Source organism: Cornus florida, unplaced genomic scaffold (genome assembly GCF_030987335.1).
Source record: "Cornus florida cultivar Cherokee Brave unplaced genomic scaffold, ASM3098733v1 CherokeeBrave_3.0.0_Hap2_Chr11, whole genome shotgun sequence".
NCBI classification, from domain to species: domain Eukaryota; kingdom Viridiplantae; phylum Streptophyta; class Magnoliopsida; order Cornales; family Cornaceae; genus Cornus; species Cornus florida.
In genome coordinates, this window is record NW_026775581.1 from 112,988,749 (window position 1) to 113,013,624 (window position 24,876).

The 24,876-nt window shown below is 33.9% G+C and overlaps 3 protein-coding genes across 4 annotated transcripts; 1 reads left to right on the top strand and 2 right to left on the bottom strand.

The window, feature by feature from the left end:
- Positions 1–1,730: 1,730 nt before the first annotated feature.
- On the bottom strand, positions 1,731–10,889 carry LOC132282891 (carbon catabolite repressor protein 4 homolog 5). 2 transcript variants are annotated; one of them, XM_059784709.1, is made up of 14 exons: positions 10,510–10,889; positions 8,911–9,074; positions 8,333–8,398; positions 8,197–8,249; positions 7,747–7,828; positions 6,967–7,010; positions 6,174–6,255; positions 4,860–4,952; positions 4,718–4,750; positions 4,523–4,614; positions 3,976–4,108; positions 3,724–3,809; positions 3,562–3,641; positions 1,731–2,302 (listed from the first exon to the last, which is right to left on the bottom strand). In XM_059784709.1, the coding sequence occupies exons 1-14, from the start codon at positions 10,823–10,825 to the stop codon at positions 2,268–2,270; spliced, it is 1,359 nt and encodes a 452-aa protein (XP_059640692.1). In that variant the 5' UTR covers positions 10,826–10,889; the 3' UTR covers positions 1,731–2,267. The 2 variants fall into 2 exon arrangements, with proteins under 2 accessions (XP_059640692.1, XP_059640691.1); XM_059784708.1 differs by having other exon boundaries at positions 3,557–3,641.
- Positions 10,890–13,176: 2,287 nt separating this feature from the next.
- Positions 13,177–16,510, top strand: LOC132282893 (lysM domain-containing GPI-anchored protein 1-like). The gene is made up of 5 exons (XM_059784710.1): positions 13,177–14,003; positions 14,782–14,896; positions 15,042–15,203; positions 15,439–15,470; positions 15,561–16,510. Exons 1-5 carry the CDS (start codon positions 13,331–13,333, stop codon positions 15,800–15,802), a joined length of 1,224 nt encoding a protein of 407 aa, XP_059640693.1. The 5' UTR covers positions 13,177–13,330; the 3' UTR covers positions 15,803–16,510.
- Positions 16,511–19,655: 3,145 nt separating this feature from the next.
- LOC132283949 (NADH dehydrogenase [ubiquinone] 1 beta subcomplex subunit 10-A-like) lies at positions 19,656–23,238 on the bottom strand. The gene is made up of 3 exons (XM_059785996.1): positions 22,881–23,238; positions 22,721–22,771; positions 19,656–19,934 (listed from the first exon to the last, which is right to left on the bottom strand). Exons 1-2 carry the CDS (start codon positions 23,164–23,166, stop codon positions 22,743–22,745), a joined length of 315 nt encoding a protein of 104 aa, XP_059641979.1. The 5' UTR covers positions 23,167–23,238; the 3' UTR covers positions 19,656–19,934; positions 22,721–22,742.
- Between the last annotated feature and the right edge of the window lie 1,638 nt (positions 23,239–24,876).

The following is a 24,876-nucleotide window of genomic DNA, read 5'->3' on the forward strand; positions in this document are numbered from 1 at the left end:
GACATTCTACAATGTTGTTATCACTTTCACAAAGACCCCTTATTTGTGCTGATTCTTTAAAAGTTGTACATTTCTCCCCGTTAACAGTTAATAGATCGGCATATGATGTTGGTCTACGCATGTGGTTTAATAACACTTTCAAGTAGTACCGTTCTCCTTTAGAAAGGTTGGCTGCGTTGACTCTCCCGATTAATTTTTATAAATTTTATTAGGTAATTTGTAATTTGAAAAGTAATACTATACTTGATCTTAGCTAAAAGGCCGAGAAAGGTTAGCTAAAATGTCGGACCCAAAAAAAATTAAACTCTTTAAATTAACTTTTATAAATTTTATTAGGTAATTTGTAATTTGAAAAGTAGTATTCCAATTGATCTTAGCCAAAAGGCTGAACCCAAAAAAATTAAGTACTTCACTTAATCTTAGTCAAAAGGCTGAGAAAGGTTAGCCAAAAGGCCGGACCTAAAAAAATTTAGTACTTCACTTGATCTTAGCCAAAAGGCCGAGAAAGGTTAACCAAAAGGCCGGACCTAAAAAAATTTAGTATTTCACTTGATCTTAGCCAAAAGGCCGAGAAAGGTTAACCAAAAGGCCGGACCTAAAAAAATTTAGTACTTCACTTGATCTTAGCCAAAAGGCCGAGAAAGGTTAATCAAAAGGCCGAGAATGGTGTGATTATTATTTCTTTAGGTCTATAGTTTTATAAGAGGCTTCCTTGTAATCCTTTTAACTTAAAACCAATGTGGGACAAGAAAAACGAATTTTATTAGGTAATTTGTAATATGAGTTAAACTCTTTAAATAATTTTTAGGTAATTTTTGGCCTCTTTAAATTAATTTTTATAAATTTTATTAAGTAATTTGTAATTTGAAAAGTAGTACTACACTTGATTTTAGCCAAAAGGCCGAGAAAGTTAGGTTAACCAAAAGGCCGAGAAAGGTTAGTCAAAAAGTCGACCCAAAAAAAATTTAGTACTTCACTTGATCTCAACCAAAAGGCCGAGAAAGGTTAACCAAAAGGTTAAGGACAGTGTGATTATTATTTATTTAGGTCTATAATATTATATAAAAACTTTCATATAATCATTTTAACTTAAAACCAATATAGGACAAGAAAAATAAATTTTGTTAAGTAATCTGTAATTTAAATTAAACTATTTGAATAATTTTTAAGAAATTTTTTGTCTCTTTTTTATATTAATAAATAAATACTAAAATACTGATTGAAATACTGAAACTCTTTGCACATTTAATAATAATAATAATAATAATAATAATATATATATATATATATATATATATATCATATTTTCCATGCAATTGGTACTGTGGTTTCAAATCTATTTACCGACAGCCTACGCACATTTTGCTCCCCAAATTGGCAAATCTGAAGAAGAAAAAAAAGAATTGTTTGTCCAACTGTTTTTGCTTCTTCCGTTCCATTATTTTGCCATGAATATTAACAATTCAACATATTCAAAACTCAGTTATAAATATTCTGTGGTAGATTACTCAATTATAAGAATCCAAAATTATGAAAGACCATAAATTCGCATCACATGCTTCTTTGTCATGGACCCTGAAGACTAATCCAACGTATTCATTAAACAGGTTATACATACCGTAACAACCTATTTACCGAAATCAATCATTATATTATTTAGAATATTTACAATACTCCATCAAACAATAAATACTAGAAAAAATATGTCCCAATCAAACCAAATTACTAAATAGTCTATAATCTACAAGATGGTAAATTATAAAGCACAAGCTTAGATAATACTTAGTAATTACAAAACTCATATTTAAAGCAAGAAAAAAAACATCAAACACCCACAAGCTTAGATAATAATTGCAAAACTCATATTTACAGCAAGAAGAAAAACATCAGACACCCCCATAACTCAAGTAGACTGAAAACAAATGTTTAAGTAAAAATCACAAGGAACACATAATGTGTTACACATATCATAATCACGATTATGACATGTTGAGTTAAACGGGTATAATCGGATTATACGGATCAAACCCCTCAACCCTAACAAGACAAGATTAACCAAAAGAGTTGAATTAATCGTATCGATTCGTTTATAACCCGAATCCGTTTAAGATTAGCTCAAACCCACTTATTTCGTGTTGTGTTGGTGAGTCATGTCGAACTTTGCCACCTATAGTTTTGATCCATTCTAAATTTGAAAACTCCAAGGAATGAGAGACTGGATTGGAAAAACAAGTCATGTGCCAAAAGCATCACCAGCAAAAGCCAGTTCACATACAAGAGCAAGATGATCGCTGCCCCAATTCTGCCAAGGAAGTAAAATAAACACTTCATGTGATATCGAGATTAAACGGAGCGAAGAATCAATACAAAGAGCAGATTGAGCCTAAATGCAATTGATGCAATCCATAACCAATTTAAAAAATATGATTAGCCAAAGCCAGATGTGCTACAACTTCATGGCATCAATTTTGTAAGTTGCCTTTAATAGTTGGACGAAAACTGGTACTGGAAAGGTTTTAATATTCCTTGGCACTAACTTCCAAGTGCTTGAAACCAATTCAAGGAAGAATGTAAAATCATTCCACTGAAAAGCTGCTGCGTTGAAATAGGTACACCAATCAATCAATGGGCTTACTGCTTTTTCTGTCGGGCTATAGAGGTACTGAAATACAATTATCAGCACATGTGCAGTGGGTGTTCTCTGTACTTGACTCCTTGACATGAGCAACATTCTCCTGTCAAGGCAAGTATTTACTTGTGCTTTTTAAATAAAATTTTTAGTTCCATCATAGAGGTTATATTTTGCAGGAGATTTATTTCCTATAACCTAAGGCCTAAAACCATATTTCAGCTTGCTACCTTGGAGAAGATGTAAAAAAGAAAAAATAATAATAAGAAATAGCTAGCTTTGATTCTATCAGGATGGCCAAAACCAAAGTAACTGTCTTGAGGTAACGTACTACGTGAACACTAGTAATTGCAAAAAATTACAACGAATAAAAGTGCTAAATTGACAACAATATTATGATCATTTTCATGTTGTGTCTTAGCCTTTTGGGCTGCTAGTGTTCATTCTCTTTAGGTTTACGCTTATTTTTCTCTCAAGCGGAGAGGTTCTTTGCCCGAGTTTGCCAAGCCCCATTGTGTATATCTTTGTATTCCTCTCTTTTCTCGTTCATAAAATTTCTCTCGTCTACCACAAATAAATTGACCATGATAAACCTTTCTACAATACTAGTAGTTCTTTTTTGAACTCTCTTCCAAGATCTAGAATAAATATATTCAACACAAAAGGATAGCACATGTCAAGATGATGCCTAAACTTACTTGTCACTAATAACAATCCTAAGCCATGCATGCATGCAAGTAGTGGCCAACGAAAAAAAATTAACTGTTTTCCCAAAAAAGTGGTAATGATTCTCACCATTTAAATTGAAGCTAGCTAACAGCAATTTGTAACAATCCATGTATTTATGTGACCAAAAAAAAAAAAAGTATCTTGGATTGATAAAATCAGATAAGTTATATAGACTTTTACTAAAGGTGAAAGCTATACATTACTTGGAAGCCCTCCCGTTTTTCTTAATATGTCGATGGGTAGGATTTCAAGAACCCTCACAGGAACAAGCTCCTCAGTGTGCCTGTGTCATCACTGAAGTCAGTAACAAGGATAATTGGAATGCAAACAACCAAAATCATCCTTTCCTACTAAAATAGATATACCATATATAATCAACAGTTCCCATGAACTTAGAGTGGTATGTTGTTGCCAAGGGTTCTCCATAATTATCTCTAGTTCTACAACTTCCCTGAGCAAATGAGACCACAGTGTATGAGACAACATACGAGCTTACGATACTGAGAATTTCCCCACCCAAGTTAAACACGTGGATGTTAACTTCCAAGGACAATATGATAATGATCTCCTTATTGAAGTTGAAAAAAATGCTAAAAGGGAAGATTTAATAATCTTACAGGAACTCCATGGTATGCACTACAAATTCGTAAATGGTGTCTAAGACGAGTTACTCCTTCAGTTCCAGTAGCAAGCCTTAATTCTTCATCACTCCATCTATAAATTAATGGCCTTGAAACAGAATTCCGAAAACTGCATCCCAAATGCACCAATAAGTTAATAAACACCACATATCAGTCAACCTATTGCATGGAAGTTTGAACAGGAACATTTGGAACCGATCCTTAAAAATTCACTGCACTCATAAGTGCTTGCTAATTTTATTTTTAAAGAAACAGACAATGAAGACCAGTATCACTAAAGAAACAGTCAATGAAGACCAGTACCACCGAGCCTCTAGCTTAAGTGGTATGTACTCATTTTCCCATATGAGAGGTTGAGGGTTTAAGCCCCCTGTGAGGCATAGTGGGTTTGTGCAAAAGGGCAATGAAGACCATCATTTCTGTTTTCATCTCCTTTACTTATTTTTTTGATAAGAAGCCATCTCATTGCAATGTGGTGTTGAAAGATATATACGATAGTTTACGAGGAACTTCAAGTAAAAACCTGGCTGTTCTGTTATTCTGAAATCGGAATGCTGGGTTTAATGGACATATCTGCCCAGATATATTTCTTCGTTCGTGTCGTAGGACATCCAACTGCAACAAATGTCAAAAATTTTAGTTTCCATATGTTGAATCTCACCATGGAAAGAAAAACTATCAGATAATACTTATGGGCTAGATAAAGCCAGAAACTCACCTCAGATGAAGCCAGGAACTGATAAATTGCACTCTGAACATAAGATAGACAGAAAGCTATATATATTACACTGACAATGAAGACTAATACAAAGATTTAATTTCGAAACTATTAAACTAACAATCTCAGGTCGAGGAATTACCTGTGGTAGGCTATTGAGGTCCCCAGCAATTACAACAGGGATGTTGCCCCATTCTTGTGATAGTTTATGCGCCTTCTCAAGAAGCAGTCGAATCTACAACATTTGTGTTACAAGTAGCACATATCTCCAAAAACAATAATGAAAACCACAAGCATTTGACTGAAGCTATTTCTCTTTTAAAGCCACAACCATGGGGAATAATCAGCAATTAACAATCTATCGGCTGACATATTGTATATAAATCGGGTTGCAATATGTCTTTGTTTATGTAATTCTGAAATCACCTATTATCACATAAATACTGCAATGACTCTAATATTCCAACAGATATATCGCATATATTCAGTGAAAAAACTCATCCATTGACAAATATGACATACATCCTCTTTTCAGGTAAAAGTTATAACTTCTTTTGAATTATTGTCAATAAATATCTCTATTCTGTTCCTATATCTACTTTTTCCATTGTCGTAAAGTTTATATCCCAAATTTATAATTTTCCTTACTTTCTCTTTGGCCCACTTAATTTCTTATACTCATGCAGCATTCACTCTCCTTCCAGTCACAGCATTCAACCCGTTACGTATTTCGTATGCCAAATCGCTAACCAAAGTCTATCATCTTCAACTAATTCCCTTACCAGAACTCTTCAAGAACAGTGTGGGACCCTCACCCAGTTTTTAGCACCCCTTCTGTCCAATTTGTGCTGCAGTATTTGTTGTGCAATATTTTACCTAATAAAATATCTCCTTCAATATATCAATATTTTTGCACCATAAATATCCTTTTTATCAGGACTTACTCCTTGAAAAATATGTGAGGTGTGAAGCAAGTTTTTTACATCAAATTTCCCTACATCCATAAAAAAAATCAGAAATAAACTATAATTTCAGTTAAAACAAAAATCTCAAACATATAATTAAATTCCATATTTGCTGCTGTGATTTAACCTTGACTTTGGATCCGTGAACATATATACAAAATAAGAAACTCAAAGTAATGAAGGCAAAAAAAACTGAAGGAAAGAGAAACAAATGTTGCTCAGGAGTCACTGTGCCCATGTACTGTTGGAAAAAATTGCAGCACTACCATGTGGTTTTGCATTTATGTTCCCCCCCTTCCCCCTTCCTCTTATTTCTCTCTTCCCCAAACAACAAAACACACATATACAAGATAAAATAAATAAATAAAAACTAAACAGAATTGCACAAGCTATTTACTTGAATTACCGCACAATCATTCATTTAATGTCAATTGAACAAAGACATTATTTGTCAAAAGTCCCTAATTTTGATATATTAGCACAATCAATACCTGGCCCAGCTTAATTTCCCCACGATTTGGGTTGTAGAGCACATGAGTATTTCCAACCAGTAAACTTCGAGAAGGCAGGACCCTATACATGCACATTCTACATCAGTTTCTAAACCAATGACGTCTGACTACCATAAGAACAAATTATCCCAGATTCCTTTAAATATTTCTAGTGGAAGGAAACTGGGGGATAGAAAAATCAAGACAACCGAATTTCCTGCAATGCATCATATATGTATAGAATGGACACTAGTTGAAACGATGTATGCAAGAGATTCCAATAGCAAGCATAATGGAGTACATTAAGCTCTTGTATGAAACAAGACTTGATCATCAGAGGCACAAGACATCGAGTGTAAAGCAAATTTATGAAGCAATTGTATATGAAAACATAAAAATAATATAGAATTACATAGAAATAGAAAAATGTACTAATTTTTTTCCCTTTGGAGGGAAGCTTTTACTATTATATCATCAAATGCAAAATCCAAAATAAATAAACAGAAACTATAACTTTATAAGAAGAACACCTTTCAGTTAAGTTAAGCAGTTCATGATCATGAGACTCAGAAAATTAAATTTTGGGCTTCAACTTACAAAGCTTGAGCGTTTTTTATATAATGCATACATAAAAATATTTAATAAAACAGAAACAGATATAAAAAGATTTTACCAAAAGCATCGTCTCATGTATCTGTGAAGTTGTATCAAATCTTCCGAAGAAATTTACATACAACCAAAAATATGTATACATAATTCATTGAATACCATGACACAACACATAAAAACTTACTTTGATTTTCGAAGATCACTGGAATCCAATTGATCATGGGCCATCTGTATGAGGAGGAAAAAAAAAAAGAATCAATTTAAAGTTTAAATACCATTGATACTAACTATCAATTTCTTTCTTTCATTCATTATCAACACATATGGATCATGAATGTTTGCTAGAGTGCTAATTATATACATTCAAAGTGTTAAAAAAAAAGATCTTCACCAACATTCCACACAAACTAGAATTAGAGTTTGGATGACTGGTAGAGGAGATCAAACACAAGAGGAAGAGCGAATTGTTAAAAGAGCAGACTCATAACTTAGGTTTCTAAGTGTTTATAAGGTTTTGTGATATTTTTCTTCATTGTGGATTTGATCTGTCTGGACTAGATCTTGTGGACATTCCCTTTGGGGGTTTTCATGTGCGTTGTTGTAGTTTGTTTTACTTTTTTGCTCTATGCTGATTATTACTGTGGTAATTGATTGTTACTTGATAATTGAACTTCAGTTTAATCTAGTTAGTTATAATTCGAATTTCAGTTAAAAGTTGTTAATAAAATTTGAAGACCTGTTCATCCCTCATATAGGTCTAGTTTGAGGTTTACAGTACTACGATGTATCAAAGCCTAGGGTGTCTGTCTAATTTATCATACTTCACCTTGATAGTTAAAATTAAGTGTATTTCAAAAGGGATTGTCTATTTAGCATCAAGCACGCGAATAAATACATGAAACCAAATTACTTATTAAAAAAAATACACGAAACCAAATAGCAAAAAGACATTAACCCCGCATACCTTCAAAACACAAAGTTGAGCAACATTGTCACGAAGGCCAAACCTCTGGAACTCTATGTTCTCTTGATGCAAAAGGGAAAATCTATGTCCAAAATGTTACTAGCTAAATGTTAGATAGTGCAGGAGGTTACTTGAAGGAAACGAAGAGCCAAAATTCAAAAATACATTAAGAGGGGCAAGTTCATATTTAACCAAATCAAAATGACTGAAGAATTTATATACTACATCCATTAAGGTTCTGGGTTCTAAGTCCAAGAACAGGTTTAGAAATTTTTTCTACACCACCAGTTCTTTAATGGTGCTAAAAACCAAGGTTGTCAAGGGAAGGGGAAAAACAAAAAGAGCTTCAAAGTGAATCCAAAATCTGTCACAAATTCAATGTATTTCCATCATAAAAGCTACTGTAACAGAATAACAGTTCACAATATCCAAGAAAATAAGAAATCTTACAGCTCATTTTTCCAGAATATAGCACACCCATCACAAGCTTCACCAGTCCGAGCCTTGTATAAATAGCATTTCAATCAAAATTGTGGTTTATAACACATTACCGAACTACAGACCATAAAGAAATTTTCAAATATACCAGGTAAACGCCTCTAAAGCCATCTTTCTGCAGAAGTTCATCTAAATCATTGAAACGGTCAACCTCCTGCAGCCAGAGGAGTAGATTATGAGAATGCATCTACTTTCGTGTGTGTGTGTGTGTGTGTTGGGTTGGGGGGGGGGGGGGGGGGGGGGATTAAAAAAATGGGAACGGAAGCTTGTACAAGAATTTCGATGTTTCCGGTATACGCATGAACAATAAAAATGTAAATAACTCCTGTTTATGTTTTCCCAATATATACACGAATACAATTGCTATAATACATACAAATATAATATAATCAACTGGGAGAAAAAACATTCCAAGGGGCAGAAATGAAGAGTATAATAAGAACTCATCCCCTAGTAATCCAGAATCTGTCCATGTCTAGAACCAAGAGAATCACATTAATTCTGATGAAAATTGTATTAAGGTTGCATTATTTATTTATTCCATCATTTATTTACTCATTGATCTATTGACTATTAAGGTAATGTAAAGAGAGGAAAAGGTGTTTACAGAACAATTTTTTTCTTTAACCTTGACTTATGAATGCTATGAAAAGCGCTTAAACTTGCCTGAAAACATATAATGCTTGGATGGTAACGAATGATCTCCTTACATATAAGCTTTTTCCGGCGATCCCAATCCAAATGTTTGGAAGGGACATTAAGGTACAAGTCTGGATGCTTTGACGCATTTTCAACACCTAGTATATTGTATGATACAAAAACAACCTTATCTGCAGAATGAAGAACAAGTTTAGAAAGAGCAAATGATTATGAACTTCCGTATGATCAAACTGCGAAAATAATGAAAGGGGAAGTTGATAATATTTTATGTCTTTAGATGCATTTCAACCAACCCTATAAATCTAGCAAGAGATGAACACAAAGAAGAAAATTAGTTATGTAAGGTTGCACTCTACCTTTATTAGAGTTCAAGAGGGTTTATGGGTATGGGTAGCCCCTTGTCACCTTTAGATGGTGAAAATAAAAATTGATATTGACTAGCTTACAATTCACTATAAAGGGGGTGATGGTTGACTAACTTGATTGCTTTCCCAACAAATATAAATTTTCTATGGAAAAAGTATTTCAAGTTTTCCTAATCTGAAGCATGCGAACATTGTTTTTATCTTTTACTAAGCTGCTATCCCAGATTGGAGCTTACATTTAACAGCATCATCGGATAACCAAGTAGTCTTCAAGAATCAATAAGCAGTGAAAACTCCAAGGAACAAAAGCACGAAAGAAGTTAAAAAAGAAAACAACCATTACTGCTAGAATCAAGAGCCCAAATCCACACTGGACAAGAAATGAAAACCTCTAGGATAGTTGAGAAACGGAAATGATTCAAGCAACTATGCCTTTTTATGTTCTGCACATGTTGAACTTCCTGTTAATTTTCCTCTTTTTTGCAGCACCAGAAACAAATTAAGTTTAATTTGTTCCTATAAGAAGTATATTAGAAAAAGACTAAGAAGGCCTCCAATTGCCATTCTTTTGGAACACTAGAAAATTGATGCATACAACATTCATCTCATACTGCAGATAAATTGATTATATAACTTCCAAAATTTATGATTACAAAAGACATGTCCCTGTTAACATACACAAAATATCTACTCGATTTAGCTTTCCCATGAAAGAAATGAAAGCCTACTACCTTATAGACCTAAACCCTTAAATTGCTAAACAAGGTTGTTCACTCTCTGAATGAAGATTCTTCAAGCACATATTCACAAAATCATCTACGAACTCACAATTTATCTAATTTTCTCTCTCTTACCGTGATCAATTATCTAATTTTCTCTGTTAGTGAAATTTCAACTCTGACCAAGGAATCTAAAGGTACAAATCAATGTAACTGTTCATAAAGTTGTAAACTTTGTTAGAATCCCATCAAATTAAAGCACATACGTGGTTAATTAGGATCTTTTTCTACCAGCTTGCCACTCATATGAAACAACTATCAATAACTTCAATCCCAGTGCAAACTAAAATCAGTAAATTCATGGCTTAATCATTCATAACTCCATAAACTTCTTTCTCCACACCCCTCTTCCAAGTTCCTTATACACTACATGAATACTCTTCCAAGTTCCTTATACACTACATGAATACTGTACATATACACAATATATATAAATATATTGAGGGATAAGGTTTTTATACCTTTGTAACTGGAAAAATCACGATCAGAGAAAACCCATTTGCGAAAAGCGTCTGTGGTCGAGGACTTTCGTCTGTGTTGCTTTTTGTGCTTCTGATACGTGTGAGACGAACAACCAGTGAGTTGGAAGTGGTTCGGTCTAGATGGCATGTGAGTTGGGTCGAGTTTTAGGGTTTCAGTTTCAGTTTTTGAGATTAATCTTCGCTTCTTCGAGTTGCGGTGATAATGAGATTTTTGTATTGTACGAGAGTGTCTATGCTCGCTTGATGTGTCCGCCGCTCGCTCCACCGACCACCTCCGCCCTTCGCCGCTTTCCATGCTTCCGGAATATTCAAGATGTCCGCGGCGCGTCGGGAACTATATATTAAGCTAGAAGACCTCTTATAGGATTGCGATAGTTACACTCTTTTTTTCTTTCTTTTATTTGAAAAAATTAAAGTAAACTGTTTTTTGTTTTTTTTTTTTTTGAACTATTGTCTACCGCAACCATATAAAAATTTTGATAAAAAATAAACTCATACTCGTATTCACATTTGCCTCGTTCTTAAGTAATAAGGTAATTAAACTTTTTTCATACTTTATTTCTAATATTTTAATCTAAAATACCATTTTAAGTATGTTAGATAAATAAATAAATTAGTGAGGGCGACCAATATTAATAACTTGTTTTTATGAAATACTAGTAAAAGTATTGTTAAATTTGTAGGTGCATAATATAAATAAAGAGAATATCAGTTTGTCCTAATCCTTAACAATCAAAAGCTACTAATAACCATTTTTTTTTTTTCTTGAGTAATTATAAATTTTATGAATACCGATTTTTATATGCATAATATTAGTATAATTTTATTATTAAAATAATATAATAGTAAATTAAAAAGTTTTATAAATATAATTATATAACCTAGCGAAAAGTTTTATGACGAGAATTAAAAAAACAAATAGGTTTATATATTTAATGAAAAGGAAAGAAAAGAAAAGTAAATTAATTAGATGTTCACAACCCGATATTGTTTTCATGAAACTTACCCAGCGTTGCCATAGAAAAGCGTTGTTTAAAATTGTGGTTTCATGGTAAATTCCTTTATTAATTGTTAGATTGAGTTTACAAAATTTTGTCAGGTATTTTTGCCATGCATTTATGGAGAATGTAACAGCGATGCAATGATATCACAATTTTGTAAGGCTGTAATTTGGACGGGTTCAGTCCAAAATAATTCAAGCTCAGTTCGAAATTTTGTGAGCTTGGGCAATGTTTTTCTTTTTTTAGTTTCAGATAGACTATATAATTTGAGCCTGAATTCAATTTGGACTGGGCTTGGGTTGATATGAATGAAGCTTGAAACCCAACTAGAGCTCGAAAATAATATATATATTTATAATTATACTTAAATCACGAGGGTGTGGTAGCCAAGTTGATAGTGTTTGTGATTTATACTTAAGCTTTTAGATTCAAGTCATGGGTGTAGTATAAAATGATTTATTTTTTATACACAAATTCTTCTGAGCGTGCAGACTTGGGCTGAATAAATTATGTATGAACTGGACTTGAGCAACTCGACTCGAGTTTACGGCAGACTTGGACTAAAAAAATTTTATATGGACCTAGCCCAGTGCCAAATCAGCCCTACAATTTTGTAACTAAAATTATTGTTACATTTTAAAATAATTCGTTGCAATACCATTAATATTTTTTTTAATTAAATACATCGCATTATATTACATCCATGTGAACACGTTGATGCAAGTGGCCCAAAACGAATGCTGACCATGACGTTGAAACACTGATGTCGATTTTTGCAATTTGATAATCCAAATAAAAATACAGACCTTGAAGGGGTGTATTTACTTTTTATTAAAGTATTATTAACTCCCATTTGAATTGAGTTTGTTATGAGATTCTGTTTGGAATATAATAAAGTCCGAATTAGAGAGGAAGAGAGAACAAAATAAGGAAGTAAATTACAGAATTTGCACCATTTATAGACTTTTTAGAGATGCAAACCAAACCTCACACTACCAAGGAAGAGGGGTGGAAGGAATGAATTTCGTAGAGATGATATAAAAAAAAAAAAAAAAAAAAAAAAAAAAGATAATATATTTAAATTACTTTATAATCGTTCATAAATAGTTAATAAATGTCATCAATAAAATAAGTGTGATAGGTTTAACCGTAAAAAGAACCTAAAAATCTTTTTTTCCTTTTGTCATTAGTTTCTTCTTATCTTTTTCATCCTAACAAAATGGAAGAACATAATATATTCTCTAAAATGTCTCATTCATCATTTCTTTTTATTCCTTTCATTTAAATATTTTTCTTTCTACCGAACGAAGCACAACAGACACATTCTGAAAGCATGATAATTTTTTCCGCTGTTTCTATATTAGGGTTCATGTTGCATCATCGACCATAATTTTCCGCACCCAAATACTTTTACAACTAAGAAAGGATAAAATTTAATCAGAGCTGAAATTATATTTTTAAGGGTTGTATTGCATGGGAGGAATTTTAATATTTTGCTCACACATCCTGTGAATCGGGATCTCTCCGATACAATCGACCACTCACATCACAAGCAGAGGATCCCAACACATATTATAATCACCACATCCACTGATTTGACAGAAAAAATAAATAAATAAATAAATGACCAAAAATCATTGTTCATTTAGTAATCATTCTTCCTCTTAACTCTGTCTCTCTCACTCACGTGCGCGGCACACAAAATCATCACCTACCAAATTTAATGCGAACTTATCAACAAGAAGAAAAATTGGGGTCAACCTTCTTGTCTTCAAACTGCTCAAAAAAAAAAAAAAAAAATGATCAGAGAGGAAGTGCAACAACTCGTTTTCTCTCTCCTTCTTCTTCCATCTCTATTTCTCTTCATCTTCTCTTCCAAAGCAAATGCAAAATCTGTGATTGAACCTTGCAGCTCTTCAGATTCATGCACTTCCCTTCTCTCTTATAACCTTCCTTGGGACTCAAAGCTCTCAGAGATAGCCTACAGGTTCCAAGTCAACATTTCTGATGTCTTAGCCTCCAACTCCATTGACCCAACACCAGCATTGTCATGGGACCTAATCATGCCTGCAAAATCCATGGTCAAGGTGCCCATTTCGTGTCCATGCGTAGACGGCATTCGACGTTCAATGTCAACCATCTATACGGTCCGAGCAGCAGATAATGTGAGCTCCATTTCTGAAGGATATGGTGGGCTTGTTAGTGCAGAGCAGATTAGGATTGCTAATGGTGTTAGTGTGAAGAACCCGGTGACGGGTGGTCAAGGCCTTGTGATTCCATTGCCATGTACATGCTTCAACAACAGCAACAATGGCGCTACAACTGTGTATATGTCACATGTGGTGCAGAGTGGGGAGAGTTTGGGCAGCATTGGGGCAGAGTATGGGACTACTGTTAGTAATTTGGAGGGCATTAATGGCCTTGGCCAACCCCAAGTTGATCCTGGAGACATACTGGCTGTTCCACTCCCTGGTTAGTGAATCATCCAATTTATGACATTTGAAAAAAAAAAATAATAATAATAATAATAGTAACGGAAAACTATGAAAAAAACATAATATTTACATTTCGGGTAAATGACACGTTTACTTTTTATTTTGAGTATCTAAATTCCTTAAATTTGAAAAAATGTGGTGAGAAAGAGCTTGTGTCAGAATATGACCATTAAGTTATAAAATTACCAAAACACCTTCTGTTCTTTCAAAAATGCCCTTTTACTATTTTATATATAAATCACATTTCTCTCTTTTTACAAATATATAAGGACACTTTAATCTTTTCACATTTACTTAGTTTTTCACTTTTTGTCCAGTTACACAAGGGTACTTTAATCTTTTAATTGCTTCATTGAATAGGAATGTTTGTTACAGACACCCTAATAGTAATTAAAAAATGCTAAGGTAAAAAGAATTAACATTTTGCAGCTAGTTTATGCTACCACCTAACAGGTAAATAAATTTTTTACTGTGACATGGAAAATAAGGTTATTACTTGGGTAGTTAGGTTGGTTTCTGTTAATTGAGCGCTGTTAGGAGTGTGGGGTGTAAACGTAACAAATATGTGCCTAAAATGACCATGCGCCCAACAATAAATGTGGGATGAAATATCAAGTATCGTTACACATTAATTTTCTTGATGCTTTCTTGCTGTACTATGGGGCTTCATATGATCAGATATCAGCTAGCTTTAAGTGACTATATATATATATATATATATATTTGTAAGTTCTCATAGAATCATCTCTCTGCAGCATGTTCATCAGCAAATTTAAATTGGCGCAACGAGAGTCTAATTGTTCCAAATGGTTCATTTGCTTTAACGGCCAATAATTGCATCAAATGCAGCTGTAGACAAAGCGATCTCAGGTGAGTCCTTGTGTCCTAATGTAATGTAAATGTCCTTGTAAGACATACTTTTTTAAATTATATATATATATATATATATATATATATATATATATATATTCTGATTCACTAATAAATAATGTATTTCACATAATCTTGATCACAGCTTGCAGTGTTCACCATCAGGTATTGTTGCCTCTTGCTCTCATTTGCAGTGCAAAGGGTCTAATCTCTTTATTGGCGACGTCTATGAGAAGCCAACGGCATTGGGTTGCAATGTCACCGCATGCAACTACCGTGGCCATTTTGGCCGTAAAATTTTTAGAAGGTACACCAGTTAGCAATTTTAATTTTTGGAATTAGGCTTGCAGGCCAAACTCTCATCCCCATTTCTCTCATCCCCATTTCTTTGAACTGCCAAGTTAAACAAATATACAAAAACATCATATATATATATATATATATATATATACAAGCACACACACATGCTTCACGTGATTTTTTATTTTATAAAAAATTGAAGTTTCTAAATTTTAATGGGGAAGTCTGTCTTTGTATTGCAGTTTGGTTAATTCTTCTCATATTCAGTGTTCAGGTAATAGCTACATTTAGTAGTTTCCATATATGTATGTGTGTGTGTGTGTATATATATATATATATATGACTTCAGAGAATTGCATTGCAGGTAATGGGAGTCATGCCATAGTGTCACCCTGTCCATCTTCATCATCAACTAATATCAACTTATCTCCGTCTCAGTCGCCATCCCCGTCACCATTTTCGGCTTCAATTCAACCTGTGGGGATAGATGCATCCAATGCTACAAATAAACATAATACAAGCATTGCTAGTGATACAAGGTTGCTCAGTGAAGGTTGTATCCTTAGTTTATTGGTTCTACAGCTTGTCCTTTATTTTTTATGTTGATTAATTTGTTTATTCAGTTATGTTGATTATTCAATTAATGTGGTTGATTACATTGCTGAGAAGTCGGTAAAAATTAATAAGGGTAACTTGCAACCTCAAACAGAAGTTCGATTCCCTTCATTTGAGGCCAACCTAGGGAATTTTCCTGGACCAACCTGTAGCATGATTTTGGATGTGTTGATGATTATTGGGAGTGACTTGTTAAATTGGAAATACCCTCAATGTAAAGAAAAAATAAAACGGACCAGTTAGCATGATTTTAGAGTGACATTTTATTGTGCCTTTCGTAGCAATATTTTGGCGACAAGCAACTGCTGAGCTTGTATTAGTATTATTTTTTTGATATTGGTATTTAAATTTGGCCCCTATCATGTTTGAGACTATTGATATTAATTTTAAATAGTTCATAACATATCAGATTTTTTTTTTTTGTCAAAACTCATATTACCAAATTACAAAAAAAAAAAAAAAAAAAACCAAAAAAAAAACAAGCATAATGCCTAAAATCACATGCCAAACGAGCTTAAAACTTGATGATTTGTGTTGATGCAGTTGGGAACGTCAAAAAAAGAACCAAGACTGACACTCGCAGCGTATACTTCCAAGATCAAGTAAATAATTATATATCAAACCATATTTTTTGAAAGGATCTGAAAAATAATAGCCCCCAAACAGGGAATAGGGATAACATTGTTGCAAACACAGAAACTATAGATAACAATGTTTTTAGAAATATATATGAACTAGAGAAGAGGGAAACTTAGAAAAATGCTACATATGATAAGAGAGGGCTTTAGCCAGCTGGATCCGGCTCCTTATCTTACAAAAGAATCCAAATGCCAGCAGTTTGGTGGATGAAGATAACTGAAAAAGTACCAAAGGAATCTAACCAGTCTATGTCTCCAAAAGACATGACTTCACCTAAATTGGTATGTTGCTGTGAGAGAAAGGGTATATGTATTCACACACACACACACACACACACACATATATATATATATTGAGAGAAAGGATATATGTATTCGCATATATATATATATATATATTTAAAATTATCACGTAAACAATGTGAAATTAAAACATAAGTGATGTGAGTTATAGCGTAAGTAATCTAAATGTCACAGAACACATGATCAAATAGCATAGTAAAGATCCAGAATCCTTTTAATAAATGTATTTTTAACCAGTCGTTTTAGTTCAAGTGGCATCTCTTTTTCTTTTCTTTTTTTTTTTATTTTTATTTTCATAATTCTCTTTTTCTTTTCAAATAAAAAAGTTGAGCATCGCAGAGACCATGTGGTTTTAATGAGCATGATGGAGATTGAATCAGAGGGTGAGGAGGATGTTGATGCAAGTTGAAATGGTGGATCCTAGTAGTAGTTAACCAAAGCCTTGAGACCTTGTCTTCTTGCATTTAGCAGATTGGGACGGGGGAATAAAAGCCTGGGACAACTCTTCGGCTTGTCCACACAATTGTGATCTCATGCGAATATATATAGTACAGCTATATCTCTATGAAGATTTCATGTGTACATCTTTTGTACCCTTTTTAGAGACGTAGGTCTAGGGAAGATTGTGTATACATATACACACACAAATATACAAATATATATATATATATATATATATATATATATATATATTAATGAAAATATAGCAGTTATGTTCGATATATTATCATGAGTGAAAGGATAAAGACCTCTCGAATTAGCAGATACGCATTTGGAAGTGAGTGAAAATATCTGTGCATATATAAATGCTTAAATGAGCACATCACTTTGAAAGTGAATGATTACAACTCTGTATATTAACAAATTTAATTGAAAGTGAATGATTACAACCCTATATACAAATGCACGTATAGAAAAAAAATGTTAAGTTCTAAATACAAACGCAACTTGAATGATTAAATACAACATACACAAAAGTTTCCACCAACTTTCACAGCTCTTGATACAAACAAATGTTGTGCTTCACATAGTAAAGATTACACGATTTGGCCATGTATTCTCAGTACCAATTGCTTAAGGAGATACAAGATTTCAATATACTAAGAAACAAATTGATGACGTAAAGTTCTGTCAGCTGAAGGAAAAAATTGTACTTCTTGTCCAGACTATAAGAAGATATGGCATACTGTGATTGTATGCAAGATTAATCAATATGTGCAGAGCCAAAGATGACATATACATATATATGTATATATAGATATATATATCAAGTACTAAGTTCCAAAAACTGAATCAGGGCATAATCTATAACAAACCAAATGAAAATCTAAAAAGAAATGAAAAGATTCCGCGTCATTTTCCTGTGTCAAATGTACTTTGGGAGTAAGAAGCTGTATATAATAAGCAAGCAGGAGGGAAGTGCCATGCCCACAAAGCATTGTGGACCATCTCATTCTCTTCTGGCTAAGAGGAGAGAGAGAGAGAAAGAGAGAGAGAGAGAAGGAGAGAGATGTGGAGAGCTAAGGAGCTTCTTTCAGTCCAATAAGAAGGGCGGAGGAGCAGTTAGAGCTGTCATCTCATGCATACGGTTACCCTTAATGTTTCACTAAGGGAGGAAGACAAGTGTTAAGTTTAGCCAGGTGCATGATATGAGAGCAACTCCCACTGCACTTCGCCCACCTATTGGACTGAAGGGAGCTCCCAGCAGATCACATTGTCCCTTGAGAGACTACTGTTGGCATATGCATTCCTCCACAAGGTTTTCCATTAGATCCTAATTTACAAGATCTGTTAGTGTGTCTCGGACGTTTTCGCCCTTTACACATGCTCTTCTTGTAACCCCTTCGGTAACTTCATCTTCTCTAACTTTTGTTTGCTTTAAGTACCGTCAGATTAAATGTATATTTATTTATGGTTGTCTCTCAGCCCCTGCACTATATTTTCTTCTCCTTATTTCACTATTATCTTCTCCAAGTTTGCTTGACAGGTATACAGAGAATGAATAGCTTTCTTCAAAGGTTGCAGGTTATACGATAGACAGGTAGATATAGAGACCAGCAGTTTCTTAATGCTTCACTCCGAGAATTAGTTCAAAGAAACAAAAAAGGACTCTAGTACCACCTCTCTTTGCGTGTTTTTGTGAATAATAATATACTGTGTATATATAGACAGAGAGAAGTGGAACTGGCTAATCCTGAAGAAATTTTAACATCCAGTAGCAATTCCTGCTAATGTTGCAGTTGGGTTCAGCCAGCCCTGGTTAGGAAGAGTCTTTTTTAAAAGAATGGTGAACCAGCTAATTGGAGGTAATGACTCCTAGATAGGCACCACCCCTTACTAATGGTTGTAAATCTACCGACTAACTGGTATTTAATTGACACATGTAACCTATATATTTGTTTTTCTTTATCAAAGACTATTGTCCAGTGTGATTCCAGTTCAACAAAGGTGTTGTAAGCATTGAATAGCATGTAGGAATAACTTCTAGCATTATTTACACAAAGTGACTGCTACAACACTCATTTTATGCTTGGCAATTGAAGCTTTTAACCATTGCACCATATGATGGCCTGTACAACTGTTTCGGTGTATAATTTTGAGTTTCAAAAGCTATTCCATTTGCGAAATTTGGAACGTGGTCAAATTTTAGGTACCAGGATTACAAGAAGAACCATGGCACCATTTTACTGCTTATATAGAGCTCATATTCAGTAATGATCCAAAATTTAGAATAAAGTAGTGATCCATTTGATCCTCAAAGAGGAAGAAATAAGACAATAAAATTCATGATCTTTGGAAAAGCAATGACCCCAAGCAGTTAAAGCATCCAAAACTTTTTCCTACCTTCTCTGCAAATAGCAAACAAATATAAATAACCAGAATAAATCATGAACAAAGGCAAATTTAAGCAATGAGCCAAACTTATTTCATTTTCTGATGTCCTTGGTTTCATGGCTTCAATCCAATCCACTAAATTTTCGACATCAACAAGCAAAAGAAGTAAAAGTTGAAACCAAAGGCAATACCGTTTGGCATTTACACAAAACAAGAAAGAAAATAAATGTGGTGGATGGCTAAAGTCTTGAGACAAACCAAAAGATAATAACAGCAATGCAACCAAACTGGTTGGCACGCCCCCACATCTCCATTTATACAATCACCAACTGGCCAAATTCAGTCACCTGCAACAAGAAAGCAAAAGATGTTTCCTTCATTCTTCTTATCCTTTTATATCCATTAAAGAACTGATAAACAACTTAAACTATTTTTTGCAGTAAAAAGTAACAGACGCTTCTTCAGCCGTTCTATAACACAACTCACTTATTCATGCTCACTAGATTAGAGAACAGAAATAAATATTTTCCTGTAAAGATTCAGTAATCTCATTTATTTAAAACATAAAATGAGTAAACATAGAGGAGAATTTTCCATAGAAAAAGAAGTGTTTCGAAATATAGATGATATATTGACAAAAATAAACTAAAAGCCAAAGCAACAACCCTCCTGCAAAAATCGATAGAAATTTTTTCTCTCCATCAAATAAAGCACCAGAGTTATTGGTCAATTTTTTTCCACAATTCTCACTGAGCATTGTCATTCTAAAGAACACTTCATATCCAGTCATGTACATACTCATAATGGAAAATTTTGGAATGTGACATGTATAAGTTACCATAGCAAAATGTCAAGTAACATTCATTGGTTAAAGAGTAGCATAAAACCCACTGCGTTTGTTTTTTGATGTCTTGCATACTTGTGTGTGTTAGAGATATGGAGGGGAAAACGGATCAAGGGTAAGAGTTGAATAAAAGATCTTACAAAGATATGAAGCTTAAAAATGACGAAGCTACAATATTATTATATTACTCTTCTTAACTATATTGATTCTCAACACTTCCAATAGAGTATATATCTGACAAACTATCTACTTATTTCTATTACATCCGCTCATGAAATACTAGATTGCCAGTGATAAATTTAACCATTTAATTATTGAAAAGCATTCTAATGGGTCAGCAGTAATATGCCCATTTCATGTAACTAAGACACGACCAATAAGATTTTCCAATCAGGGGGAGAAGGAAAAAAAAAAAGCATTTTCCAATCTGTACTTAAAAAACAAGAGATTAAACCAAGACTGAGAACTTACACTATATAGGTTTAGCTCCTCAATTGATACTATCACTATAAAAGCTAAATTTACAATATTGCCCTCTTATCTATATTATTTCTCAACAGACCTGCAACCCTTCCCTCTCAAGAATAAATCAGTGGTTAAGACTTAAGAGATCGCCATGAAAATTTTCAAGCACATTAAAAGATTTTGACTTCCACCAACACTACTTTCTGTGTGCATTTAAACATTGATGCACTACAACCAACAAACATGCAAGCTCAATGATATTGTGCTCACTTCTATTTTTAAGACGTGTAAAGAATCATCTTGAGGCCCAATCAGAGAAGTGGAAAAATATTCAAACGCTAACAGTATCTTGTGCCTGTCCTATCCAAATTCAGAAGAAAACTTAATCGGCACAAACTGAGAAATTAACAAAACCAGAAGTCCCTTGTGAGGGTCTGGTTTAGTCCTCATCCCAATATATATATATATATATATATATATATATATATATATATATATATATATATTTGGTAAGTAAGATTGTTCTTCCCAACTTGAACCAATCCCAGGTTAAACCATTCATATTTCTTTGCTCATTGCAACCGCCCAGATAACTAATCCCTTTAAATAGTACATATACATGAATAAAAATAATATATTTTTTTTCAAATTATATATGTGATGTTGTGGCCCAAATTTGGTATCAGGTTGCGTTGCGACCCGTTTACAACCCAACGACCCATTGGATGAGCTTTGCGTGGGTCGTGGACCCTAATTAGTCCTCTCTTGTAGCCCAATATATAAGGGCATTTAGGGTTTGGAGTGGGAAGAGATTGCGACACTGAAAATTGCATAGAAAGAGAGTGAGGGGCTAAAACTTGTAATCTCCAGAATTTCATATAGTGAAAACTTTCGCCGGATCTCCACCATGGATGTAGGCTTTGCCGAACCACGCTAAATCTTGGTGTTCTTTGTGTGTGGCTTGTTTATTTTTTGTCGTGATTCTTGGTTTTATCTTGGATTTGCTGCGTTTGTCGTAACAATATACATAAAAATTAAAAATAAAGAAATAGATCCCATTTGAACTTAAAAGGTTGGCCATCATTGTAGAATGAAATCAAAATCAAATGACAAACAGCGATATTCTTTTGAAAATCCATTAAAGACGATTCCTTAGTGTTTGTCCTGCCTATTCAGGGTGTTGAGAGAAAAAGACTAAAGATAAACCTAACTTTTGGCTTTTTCTAATTCTCATTCCTCCCTGGAATTCATTGTAAAATATGTCCAGAAGAAGTAAGCAGCTAAACCATCCACCAGGAATACCAAACTATCGTCCAAATTTTCCTGTTCATTCCCTTCCCAAAAACTCCACATGGTATGCACCAGCCAAAACAGCCTAACTAATAAAACTTGTGCAAAAAATAGTTTCATATTAATTGAATATTTTCGTTAAGCAGTTCTCATTTCCAATTAGAATCAATCGCAGTAGCTTTATCGTATACTCAAAAACAAAACCCACTAGCAAAGTACTACAAAAGCCAAAATTTAAGACAGATAGGTTACCAGTATTACTTTCACAACCCAAGAGTGTAATTATAAAATAAACAGAAATTTATTGCAACTACAAGTGCTATTCTAATATGGTAGGCATTAACCTGAAAATGAAGTTTTGATCAAGTTTTAAATCAATTACTCATTCTCACTGCACATTTGTCATTTTCAACAAATAACCAAGTTTAATTATCACCCAAAAGCGAATCAAGAGACACTTTTTTCTACAAACGTACAGAACTAAGAAACAGGAAGCCAATCAATCCTAGAAAATGTGAAAGAATCGGAGATTACCTTTGATAATCCAAGTAGAGAATCATTCCGCTTCCGCTACAACCTTAGGACCTGAGGATAATAATTAAAGAAAAAAAAAACTCAATTTGGAGAAAATCATGTCCCTAAACAAGAATATCAGTAGAGAGAAACCCTTTTTAGAGAGAGAAAGGTCACAGACCGTGGAGCACAGCAGGTCGGTTGTCCTTGCCCCAGCCAACGCCGCGAGTGGCGTCGAGGTACTGCTCAACAAGGTGGCGACACTTCTGGAGGTGATTGACGCCTTCGATTCGATAGCACCACTTGAGCTTCTCGCGAATAATCTTGGCCGTCTCGATCTGGATCCACTTCTCTCTCACCAAGTGCTCTCTCATCTCCAGCATCGCTACTGGATCCTTGTAGGGATTCTCCGGATCGAAGTCATCTGGAGCCCCTTCGTCGAACTCCACTCCCTTCTTCCTCACCATCTCTCTCTACCCTCTCTCTCTCTAAAAAGTGCAGAACAGATGGTTTTCTGGTTTGTGAAAACTGAAAAGAGAAGACTGACGATGATACAAATACGAACCCGGGCTGGAAATTTGGGTTCAAGTTCAGGATTGTGTCAATTTCTTCATGAGCCCAACCCCTAAAAAGGTAATAGGACACTAGCTTAATGAATCCATGGCCCATGCTTAGCCCAAAGGAGAGTTTTTGTTTTTTTTCTTCCTAGCCCAAAGAGAGTTGACCGTTGAGTTTTTCTTTTTATTTAAAAAAGACGTTTTAATTTAGTACGGAGTATTAATTTACTAATTGAAATTTGAAAAGTTAGGCATTATCAGCAATTTAGAAGCTCCTTTTAAGACTAAAAAGCTTAAACAAAGAGACCTTAGTTGGTACCTTCCCTAATTTGTTAGAAAAATAAAAAAAAAGTAAAAACTCCAATTAAAAATCCATATGGTTAGTCTAACCTCCCTATTAATCTGGGGGTCATCTATTTTCGGGCCATGGGTAAGACCAGTTATACACCTTCCACTCACTACCAAGCTGCCACCAAACACGGATCGGATCATCTTCTCTGTCGTGATCAGTGACTTCAGTATCTTCAAAACAAGAAAACGAGAAAACAAAAATGAAAAGTAAAAAGAAGAAGAAAAACACGCGGCAAATATTAATGATTGGGACTCTGGAAGATGTGCACTTGGCTCCTACGCTCTGGGAACAAGGATATGTTCTTTTTTATTTCTTAAAAAATATTTTTTCCCCTCAGGTGGGTTCGTTTGTTGTTTTATTGTCTCATATGATCATATCACATTGTTATTCTTGGTATTCATTTGTATCTGAAGTCATTTCTATACTTTTGTAGAAAATGACAAGGGTCTAAATGTAACCCATTTCTGTGACGCACTCATGGTGTTTGAGAATTTGAAGGTTGAGATCCTGATGCATATATCATATATGATAAGCTTTATATTGGATTTTCTTCTGACTATGGTGCTTATGGTTTTCTCTCAACTTTCCTGTCATATTTAAACTTTCCAGTTGGGGTGCTAAATTTTACATACTGACTGTGAGATACTGTTGTCCTAGCGGTTTTGGGTCTTAAATCTCAAATCATACCACGGTTTCGAGGTAAAGAGAAAAAAAAAAAAAAAAGAAGGGAAATGGATACCTTTCATTTTGATACACATAGTTAAAATCCCAATCTCTCGCTCTTTTTCTGAGACATAATCAGGCTTAAAAACATGCAACATTTGATGGTCCATGTTTTCTCACTTTTCGAAATGTTGGTCCAAGTTCTCTTACTTTTTGTGGTACTGTTAGATTGAATTGTGTGTTTCTCAAATAATGTACGTTTTCTGTGATCATAGATACTGATTGAAGTTCATGTACATAACTATATGTATGTTATATATATACATATATATGTTATAAAATAGGGATAGACATTATTAGGAGATTAACCATTCAAAGTCTTCTCTGCTTCTGCTCCTCTTCCTCCTCAGTTCCATTTTCAGTTTTGGCGTTTTAGTAACTCGTAAACAAGAAGTACCTACAATTGATCATTACAATTATTGTGTCTTATAGCTTCATGCCAGTCTGAATTGCTGTACAAATTAATGTCACAATTAACTTGACATCATTTGACATAGAATGTTTTCTTGTTTTTTTTCAATTGCAATAGTTGTAAAGAACAACTT